This window comes from Pyxicephalus adspersus, chromosome 2 (genome assembly GCF_032062135.1).
Source record: "Pyxicephalus adspersus chromosome 2, UCB_Pads_2.0, whole genome shotgun sequence".
Lineage (NCBI taxonomy): Eukaryota > Metazoa > Chordata > Amphibia > Anura > Pyxicephalidae > Pyxicephalus > Pyxicephalus adspersus.
The window spans coordinates 154476449-154486865 of NC_092859.1; the positions used below are offsets into that span (position 1 = coordinate 154476449).

Below are 10417 nucleotides of genomic sequence, written 5' to 3' on the forward strand. Positions count from 1 at the left end.
CTTCTTCCATTTCCCACCATAATGTACTGTGAGCTATTAATATAGTAATAATAGCTGTGGTTCTCTGAAGACCAGAAAGTTATTTCAAGAGTTCCCCCATGTAAAAAGGTCAAAAGCTACCCTAGATATATTGAGTCTCATCCCCAGGACTAGAGAGCCTCCATGTTAAAAAAAAAAAGTGAAAACTAGATTGTTCCCCCCTTGTATCCCAGACAGCCAAACATTATTATAGTTTAAATGCAGGTGCCAAAGATGGAAATTTGTCACAGAGAACTTCAGTGGTCATAGAGCCCCACCAACAAGTAAGTGGAATTCCTGGAACCCTTTAGCACATGCTACAAACCATCATTGAATGTGCATCCTCCTGAATGACTCCCCTGATGTGAAAGCACTCAGAAACCTGAACACCTCTGCTATGAAAGCAAACACTTGCTAAGAAGTCACTTTGTCAGAACATTTATGCAAACACAATAAGACACAATAAGACCTATTCAAATGTCCCTCAAGCTTGATGTGCCGGCGTTTCTGACTCATACCTGACAACCTCCATCTAGTTCCTCAGCAACTGAACGTCACACTCGCCCTTCGCTAATTTTAGACTCCACAACTGCCAGCTGTGAATGAATACCGTACAAGTCAAACGTTTTCTGACAGATCGGTGCTGAAAAGATCGTGACCTGATACTGGAAGATGACAGGACCAGTCTAAGCCTAGATAGCAATTATTTCTAGAATTCCTGGACTATCACGCCAACAATAGCATCACGTAACGGCACATCAGCCCTCGCTGAACCTGTACTGTACAAAAAGCATATAAGAGAGTCTAAATATGCAAAACTAACAAAGACAAATAAAAAGCTTATTCTCACCCATTAAATACTGGATGTGTGCCACTTTTATAGTGATAGTTGGACAAATAAAGTTCCATGCAAGGATTACCAGTGACAACCAATATTGGTTTCACAGGGTAGGTCAACCCAAATTCAAATTTTCAGGATGTTTGGTATCCATATGCAAATTCTAGACTCAATCATTTTTGTGTATGTGTTGCAAAGTTTCTGTCCTGCATATCCTTCCAGTAACAGCGCTTCCTGTTGCAAGCTGACAACACCAAGTGTGAGCTCCTTCAGTGTACTGGCACCAATCAGGTCTATTGGATATCCAGCCCAATGACCAACCATAGGAGCATGTACATCAAAATAACACTGCTACAATGCCGCTCCCTATGACAGCCTGCAGCAAGTATTGCTGTACAGAATTTACCTATCACAGGTTCTCTGCAGATAAAGAAGGGGGCGGATACAAGACCAGGCACTGCACAATGGGAGAGAGCAGCAGTAACCGGCCTTTAGCATTTTAAGTTTCTGTTTCCTGCAATTTTGTCCCGGGAAATGATCTTTCAAGCAACAAAAGAGTACTGTCCTGTTGTAAGGAGAGGTAAGGGAAGAGAACAAGCGAGTGACACCCCACTGTGCTCTTCCTCATTGACATGTATAGCGGTCGTTCTCCATCAGTCATTCATGGATCTATTAGGATGGATCCATTAACGATATCGCTGTACACAGATTCTGCCTTGAGAGAGTTTGACCGTTTAAATCCGTGAGAATTATCTCATGTGTGCACATCCAGCCCCAGACTGGAACACTGCACGAATCTGGGAACAAAAGAAAAGCACAAAGGGTCTTGCATAGAATATTTGCTTTAAAGGTAATTAAAGCGGACCTAAAGTCAAAATTTTTACTTTACATAAAAGAGTACAATTTTATTTATTTTATTAAAGTGTAACACCTTTTTCTCTTAATGCACCTCCCCTTTCTGTCTTGATCGCCAGTGCGAGCGCTGAGTCCAGATACCTACGCCATGCATCCAGGGAGCTCTTGGCTGTTCTGCACATGTCCTATCTCTGAGCCCTTTCTTTAATGGGAGAAAAAAATTTTTAAATCTTTTTCTCCCATCTACATCACTTGATCTTGCGCCTGCACTGTGCGAGATCGGGTGATGTACAAAGAGGCAAAGTAATGACAATGGCGCCGCCCTGCGCTTTCTCTGCACTGGGCTGAAGAAGGACACTGGATGACACGGGACCCAAACTAATACACCTCCCGATGGGTTGGCAGATCTGCAGGATTAAAGGTAAGTGTATTTTTTTTTTTATTTTGAGTTTAGTTCCGCTTTACCATTACCATTCCTTTCTCTTTCCACCTACAATTTTGAACAAATGAGTTCAAAATTATGTTTAACATTCTCCATGTGTAATAATTTCTGATTGCCCTGGGCGCTACTTATTGCTCTTTACAACCTTCAAAACAGCTCGAAAAGTCAAAGAAATGCTTGTGGATCAATTGCAGTTATCAAACATTCTAGACTTTTGTTTTAAGTCACATCCCTGAACTTAATCTTGTCACAGTTTCCAGTATTGTGGTAAAATCAAATGCGTTGGTATTCCCTCCAAATGTCCTTAGGTTATATTTTCCATTTTTTATAGTAAGATCATTCCAGTTGTGACAATTTATCTGGAAATTAATCAGGGTTGTTTAGTCTCATTGGCTTTGGTTGGAGTTTTATTCCATTCAATTGGCAAACCATACTGCGATTTTGTGTTAGTTTTTGTGCTGCAGTCTTACCTTTCCAACGGTGGTCTTGTAAGCAGTTTTGATTTCCTGACGTTGGGAAAGGGTTCTATTTGCAATCACATCAATGATGGCATCTTCATCAGTGCCTGAAAAGAGGACAGAAAGGTAAGAACACATAGAAGACAAATAGAAGAATGTTACACGTGCCCACCATTCAGACCTGCTGGCTAAATCACATCAGGCCAGACACTTCCTAGGCCATTTATTATTCATATCGGGATATTATTCACTATAAACTAACATTTGTTACAAGGTTTTCCTCTCCAAATACTCTGCTAGCTCCTACTAACGGCATAGAACAGACTTTCTTAACCTTTCTATCATGGGGAACTCTTTGAAATAACTTTCAGGATTAAGAGAACCTCTTCTATAATTACTATATCTACAACTCACAGTATATTAGTGTGGGGGTCAGTGGGAAGAATGCCTCCTACATTGTTGGCCATTGAGATGAATGTCACCCTTACAGATAACCAAAAGAATCATTGGTGTCACCTAAACTGACCTGGGAGCCACAAATTGTCTATGGCTCAAGGGAGCCCTATGAGGAACTCTGGTAGAAAAACCCTGACACAAAGGGTCAAACGATGTGTAAAACTGCACCCCTCTGGGCCAGGACAATAGTTATGGCAAAACGTGTTTAGTCCATGATGCTTTTAGCAAACTTCTTTAAAGTTTGTTGATCCCAAAATGCATGGCAAAACCCATTTGAAGTTTGCGAGACCAGCTCTGCATTGACATAGGTCTCATTTTTTTTGTATATAAATATTTTTATTAAAGTTTTCAGAGGAAAAAACAAATCAACTACAATGGTAATATTAGAAAAGTCACAGACATTTCATATATGCACGTTCATTGAGACATTGAACACTTTCAACATTGCCAAACAACAGTATTTATCCCATCCAATTAAACATTTTGTATAATGCGTATTAAGAATCGATGCATATATACCGATAACATTAATAATCTTTGTTAGAACAGTGCAGAAACCAAACTCGTGTCCTAAACATAGAACAAGGGGAACAAGACACATAAAACAACACAAAACAAATAAGTAACAAGAAAAAAAAGGAAAACAACAGGAAAACAAACCACAAAGGATGGGACAGGCGGAGGAAGAAGAAGATCGAATGGCGAGTCTAATCGGTTCGCCATGCCCAGAATCAAATCTTATATAGAGTAATAGCTATGTTCTATTGAAACAAATCCAAGGCTCCCAAATATCATCAAATTTTTCCAACAAGTTCTTTAGGGTCTATCATTGGGATCCAGAGGTATCGAGGATGATCTCCATGCCTTGGCCAGTGATATCCTGCCCGCCAGTAAGATCAACTTGATCAGTTTCATTGTGGGTCTAGGGAGGGCCACAGCAATCTTGTTAAACAGGGCCGCCTCCACTGTGCTACAAATCTCCTGCTTTAAAATTCTAGAAATCAACCTAAACACCTCGTCCCAAAATATCCTAGCAATCGGACATGACCACCAAATATGTAGCACAGAGCCTCTGGAATCACAGCCTCGAAAACATTGGGGGGAGGCCGATGGAAACATCTTTGCTAATCTAGCCGGGGTAAGGTACCACCTAAGTGCCACCTTGTAGTTGGCTTTCACCACAGCAGAGTTCAAAGAGACCCTGGAAAGAGAGTATATATTATTCCACCACTCTTTTAATTCCCATGAGGTGCCCAGGTCAGATTCCCAGTCTAGCATATATTGAAATTTGGTTGCAGGGGCCACTAGGGCCAAATAGATAATAGAAATTTGTCCTCTTGTAGAATCTATTGAGGAGCATGTGCTTTCGAATGGGGAAGACCGCATAGGTCTTGGGGCCTGTCTAATTATTGTATTAATATATGAGGTCAATTGTCTATAGCGAAAATGTTCCGTTGAAGGAATTTCAAATTTACTGGTCAAGTGGTCCCATGTAAGTATTGCGCGTACTATCAAGTCATTCACCCATCGAAAGCCCTTGGAAATCCACCAATTTAAGTCGACCGAGTGTTGGCCTGGCAGAAAATCTGGATTATTCCAGAGTGGGGTTAGAGGTTTATGTCTGGAGGATAGTGTCGGGCGATCGTTGAATTTATCCCAAAGCTGAATGGAGTGAGACAGAGCCGGGCATTTTATAAGTCCTCTCGGACCTTCATAGGTCTCATTTTTAAGGCAAACTAACACAAATGCATAGGGAGCCAGGCACAATCACCAATTATTTGTCCATATAGAAAAATGTTTTTATTAACATGCCTGGAAGAGGCCTTGAAGCTGTGCATATTGTTACCCTAGCCATGGCATCTGGGTGGCTAAGAAAAAGGGGGGGGGGGGCAGTGAACATGTGTTACCCTTTTCTGATCATACCAAGCCCCATTTCTTTCTTAAACAGTGGAAAGTATGGGGTGGGGGAATAGTTTCTGTAACTGAAGGACAGGGCCCCCCCCCCGGTACTGTGGTAATAGAATGAGCAATAAAGGGTGACAACATTGACTAAATTGATTGGCTTCTGTAATGAAACTCAAAACACTCAGATTGAACGGACAGAAACAAAATAGAATTGTGCTAGACCCATTCTTGCGGAAAAACACCATACTGTGGCCTTGAAAGGTGAAAATTGAGTATTATCTCAGAAATGTCTGCCACAAACGGATTCTGGGGAAATCCTTGGTAAGGACCTCTGGTTAATCTTGTTCAAGCATGCAACTACCTGCTTCTAATTTGTCTGTTTTTGTATTCTTCCACCATTGCATTGGCAAGAATCAAAAGAAAAGACAAGACCATCTAATCAAGTATGGCTCCTTCATTCCGAAATACTTCTATCCAATCGACAGTATATGTGATCTCATGTAATTGTGGATCCTTCTTGCCTCCATACTTCTATCCAATGGACAGTATATGTGATCTCATGTAAGTGTGGTTTCTTCATTCCGAAATACTTCTATCCAATAGACAGTATATGTGGTCTCATGTAAGTGTGGCTCCTTCATTCTGAAATACTTCTATCCAATGGACAGTATATGTGATCTCATGTAAGTGTGGTTCCTTCATGCCTCCATACTTCTATCCAATGGACAGTATATGTGATCTCATGTAAGTGTGGTTCCTTCATGCCTCCATACTTCTATCCAATGGACAGTATATGTGATCTCCAAGTAATAGTAAAAGTTAAGGCATCATTTATAAACATCGAGCAATCTGATTGAGTGTTGCAGTAATTGCAGCGTCCATGTTAACATTCACCAGGCATTCCCATTCTGGTGATAAAACCAATTACTGCACCACAATAAATTGATGCAATAACATTTATAAATCCACAGCCTGTGGTCATTAACGTGTAAATTGCAGACTATAGATCAGTAAGGATGCCATTCTTCAGGGAGGTGAGGTTTATTTAGAGTCTAAACAACAATAAAATGAATTGTTCTCTATCAGTGGATTTTTTATTTGCTCACTGGTGTGTGAACATACCATGCTTGTTTATTTTCCAAAACACGGCATATGAATTCTTTGACCAGGAGCAGCTCAACATGTAGTCCCATACACATTCTGAGTTTATTCAATAAGAAAACAGCAGGAATGGTGTGCAGAATGCAGTGACATCCAGCAACCATCCAGATCTCAATTTACAGAGAAAATATTTCTAATAGGAAACACTAAAATCTTGTACAAGCGCTCAATAATTGTCACATGAAGGAATCGTTAGTGATAGCAGGAATGTGTAAACATTGTACAGTTATAGCCAGTGCTATCCTATGGAGAGAGGGGGAGGACCAGCACAGAAAGCTCTGTAATGGGGATAACAATGGCCCTTGCGAGTGCTTGATTAGTGAACCAGTATGGGGGAATGACGTCACGGGACACTCGTGCTGATGTTCGATTTCTATCCAAGTCATCATGAACAATCATCTCCAGCTATGAAAATTGAGCATCTGTACAGATTTGACGTTTTTGCACGCAATAATAGTACAGTGTAAAGTTCTGTTACTCAATACAGATAATTCTGGGTAAAAATGAACAGAAAAGGGAAGAGGTTTTGTGGCAGAATATCATACAATAATTCACAAACAGAGAAATTCGAACCCCATAGTTATCTTACAGAATGACAGTTATGAAAACAGTGCTTTGTGAGTCCTTTTATACATAAAGTTGAGATCCCAACGGAGATGTCTCAGCACCCGACGCGTTTCACCCATGTAGAGCTTCTTTCGGGGACGATATAGATGGGGACACACAAATTTTTCAGGGGTATTTAGGATATATAAAGGTTTTTCTGAAAGGAATGGACCATAGGATGATAGGAAGGTAGTATCCAATGTTCTCTTTCAACAAACCTTTTTGAAGTTTGTATTTAGGGAAGTTCAGAAGACCTATTCAGGCTGAGGATTGGAGCTGGTAAGGAGTAAAGGCCATAGTGTAGTGTGCTAAGGCTCTAGGCTGAAAATGATGAAGCAAATTAGAGCCATAGCACACAGCAAAGCCAGGCAAAGCGCACTAGATCCATAACGTATGGCTTGGTTCAGCAATAGAACTTCAGGTTCGCTTGCTTTCTGCATGAAAACCATCAACTAGAATTTATAAAAGAATCCAAGTAGCTGCAAAGCTGAACCAGGACTGTGTGATCTTCCTATGTAGTATGGCAGATTTGTGTTTATATTACAATATGAGTAAACAGAATTACAGAATTTTGGCAGGTAAAACAATACATGTATTACCTAATGTTTGCACAAAGGAGCCTTTCAGATATTAGTTGTGCTTGATGTTCCCTAAGCAAAGACATGGGATGCTAGAAACCAGATTAAGCCATTTTTAACAGGACTGGACAATATTTTTACAGTATGTCCAAGTAATAAGCAGATATCCACTGAAAAACCACGGTCATAAATGTGCATGGACATACAATTATATTGTTTAGGAAAATAGTTCCAAAGGCAGCAGAGCCAGTGCCTACCAGTGGCAAGCCAATCAACTGTAGAAATATATGAACAGGCAATTCATCATTTTTTTATTTTGATATAACATGGATACTATTTTATATTATGATGTAGGGAAAAGAAAGTTATATTTAATTAATCAGCCACTCACCCATCCCTTTCATGGCTTTCCGCAATTTCTGGACATCATCGGCTGCATTGAAGTTTGGGTAAGGCTTGATGGTTCCTTTGGTTCCAACCTGAGGAAGTGACAATTATTTGAGTCAGTGATTAGGTATATCAGTGTATGAAACATCACAGAACTAAAGAAATAAACTAATCAGGCAAAGCATTAAAACGACTGACAGCTATAGTAAGTAATATTTACTATCTGGTCGCAATGGCCCTTGTTAAGGAGTTGGATATATATGTCAGCTGAAATCTCAGTTGCAGAGGGTGATGTGTTGGCGTTGGATTTAAGTGACTTTGACAAGGGCCACGTTTTATTTGCTTGAACCTTTTTTTAAAACAGCAGGTCTTGTGGGGTGTGGGTGGGTCGATGTAGTGGTTATTACCTTCAAAAAAAACAAAATGTCAAAGGAAGAACCAATTGTTGAACTAGTGTCTGGTTCATGAGTTCATTGATGCTGTTGTGGAATCGGAAGGGAGGGATTGAGACTATCTGGTCCAAACCAACAGAAGAGCTATTGAAGCACAAATTGCAAAAAACTCATTGGTGGCCGTTGGAAATGGTGCCAGAACACACCGTGCATTACAGCTCGTTGTGTATAGAGGGGTTCATACCAGTCAAAGTCCCTACGCTGACCCCCTTTCCTTCATCAAAATCACCTACAGCGAGCACATGAGTAAAACAAAAATCTGTATGGGTAAAATATTTGTTTGGCTGGGGTTGGGGGGCTCGAAAAAGTACAAAAACTTACCATTCCCCAATCAGCTGCCAACACCTTCACTGTTAAAAAAAGATACTGGGCAAGCCTTCACTATCATAGTATTAAGTAGGACTGCTGGACCAGCGTTTTACATATAGCTGTTATCAGGTGAGCAGTGATGAGGCTCTGGGGGACCAATTGCAAAAAGAGGAGGAGGTCTGGAGTAAGCATTTAGATTTTTATTTCCTTACCAAGCCCAAAAGGTATTTAATCCATGCAATATGGGGGGGGGTTGGTATATTTAAAAGTAGCCAAGATTAGGGTTTTGACCGTAGATCCTTACCTCTGTAATCTTAAAAAAGTTTATGCAACCTGCCGAAAAGCTTTGGCTTTTGTGCAATAGAAGGCATGTCTGACCTTTGCAAAGAGACCACTGCCTCCCAAAGATATCAGAGGTCCCCAATATGCAGCTACGAACCATAGATGGGCTTTTCTACTCAGATGGCCTCTTATAAATAATTGTAATAATTGTTTTAATGCACTTAGAATGTATTTAGCTAATTTGTTCAATTAGGCTTTAAAGTATACAGTGCTCAGAGTTGTGGAAATACATGTTTTTCTCATAAATAATACTTAAAAAAAGCAATTTTGGAGCGAAGGCGCTGCAAATACCAGCCCGTCACCAGTTATTAAGCAGCTGGAGAGATCCAGGTTTTCTCCCAGAAGGTTCCATATGTTTACATTACCTTCGGCAGTTTCCTTCCGAGACTGACAGCTGATATTTGCATGGCCCTACATGAAATCCCTTATGTACTCAACTGTAAGATCCCTCCAGCATTGTGGTGTCTGTGTGGAGCTCTACAAGGATTACATCAGGGCCAGAAAGCCTTTTACAGATCTCAGAGGCATTAATTACTGCATTCAGGTCATGTTGTAGGATAAGACGCACTGTTACATAGCAACAAAACCTTAAAGCATCCAACTTGCTTCAAAAACACATTGCCTCATACATAACAATACTCATAAATGTGCAGATCCTGGTTTATAAGATGCCAGAACTCTGTCCACCAATGGATAGCAGACTGCGGCTCTAGGGGGCAATGTCTAATATATATTTTATTGTGGATCATCCTCAAGGCCACCCAGTTGGAAGCCCTGGGCCCATTGGATGTCCAGGTGGCCCAGCTGCAACCTTTGCCCCTGCGGCAAGTAAGAGAAATAGAGCCATTGGTCAAAGCCTTGCAATAGCCAATAATTAAATTGGCTGGCTGATGGGAACCATGCTAGTGGAGGGGTGGATTTTCAGTGTCCATTGCAGAACTGAGGACTAGTAGGTTGGGACACCAAGCCGGCATTACTATCTTCATTCCAAATATCTGCCCACAAACAGGAAAGCCAATCTGCTCTTCCAGTGGCAGCGGCAGACTGCTCCCCTTCTGATAATTCGGCAATCAACACAGTGGTGCTCACACCACTCCTCTCCATTAACATCACTTTTTCACTGAGCACAACTGGTGTAAGAAGAAGGGTAAAATAATGTATGGACACCACTGGGAGGATTGCTCATTCACTAAAAGAGATTAGGGAAGGCAAGCTACTGTACCTTTTATGTGCCTCCATTCTCCCCCTCCTTTTATGTGCCTCCCCCTGCGCTGGGTCACTAATCCGCCTCCATCCTCTCACTTGTTCTGCACCTGTCCTGTGTCTCTGATATGTGACCTGCATTGCACCTGACATGTGCCTCCATCCTCTCCCCTACACTGGGTAACTCATCCTGTCCTTCTCCATTCTCTCCCCTGCACTGCGCCTTCATTCTCTCCCCTGCACCCCCATTCTCCCCCCTGTACCGCACCTGTCCTGTGGCTCCATTCTCTCCCCTGCATTGCACCTGTCCTGTGCCCCCATTCCCCCCCTGCACTGCACCTGTCCTGCGCCCCCATTCTCCCCTCTGCACTGCACCTGTCCTTGTCCCCCCATTCTCTCCCCTGCAC

The 10417-nt window shown here is 41.5% G+C and overlaps 1 protein-coding gene across 2 annotated transcripts in view; it reads right to left on the reverse strand.

The window, feature by feature from the left end:
- ANXA4 (annexin A4) overlaps positions 1 to 10417 on the reverse strand; it is a 64430-nt gene that overhangs the window by 34693 nt on the left and 19320 nt on the right. For both annotated transcript variants that reach the window (XM_072402812.1, XM_072402811.1), the window contains exons 3-4: positions 7709 to 7796; positions 2624 to 2718 (exon numbers count right to left, since the gene is read on the reverse strand). In XM_072402812.1, coding sequence (XP_072258913.1) covers positions 2624 to 2718; positions 7709 to 7796 — 183 coding nt within the window. The remainder of the gene's footprint in view (positions 1 to 2623; positions 2719 to 7708; positions 7797 to 10417) is intronic.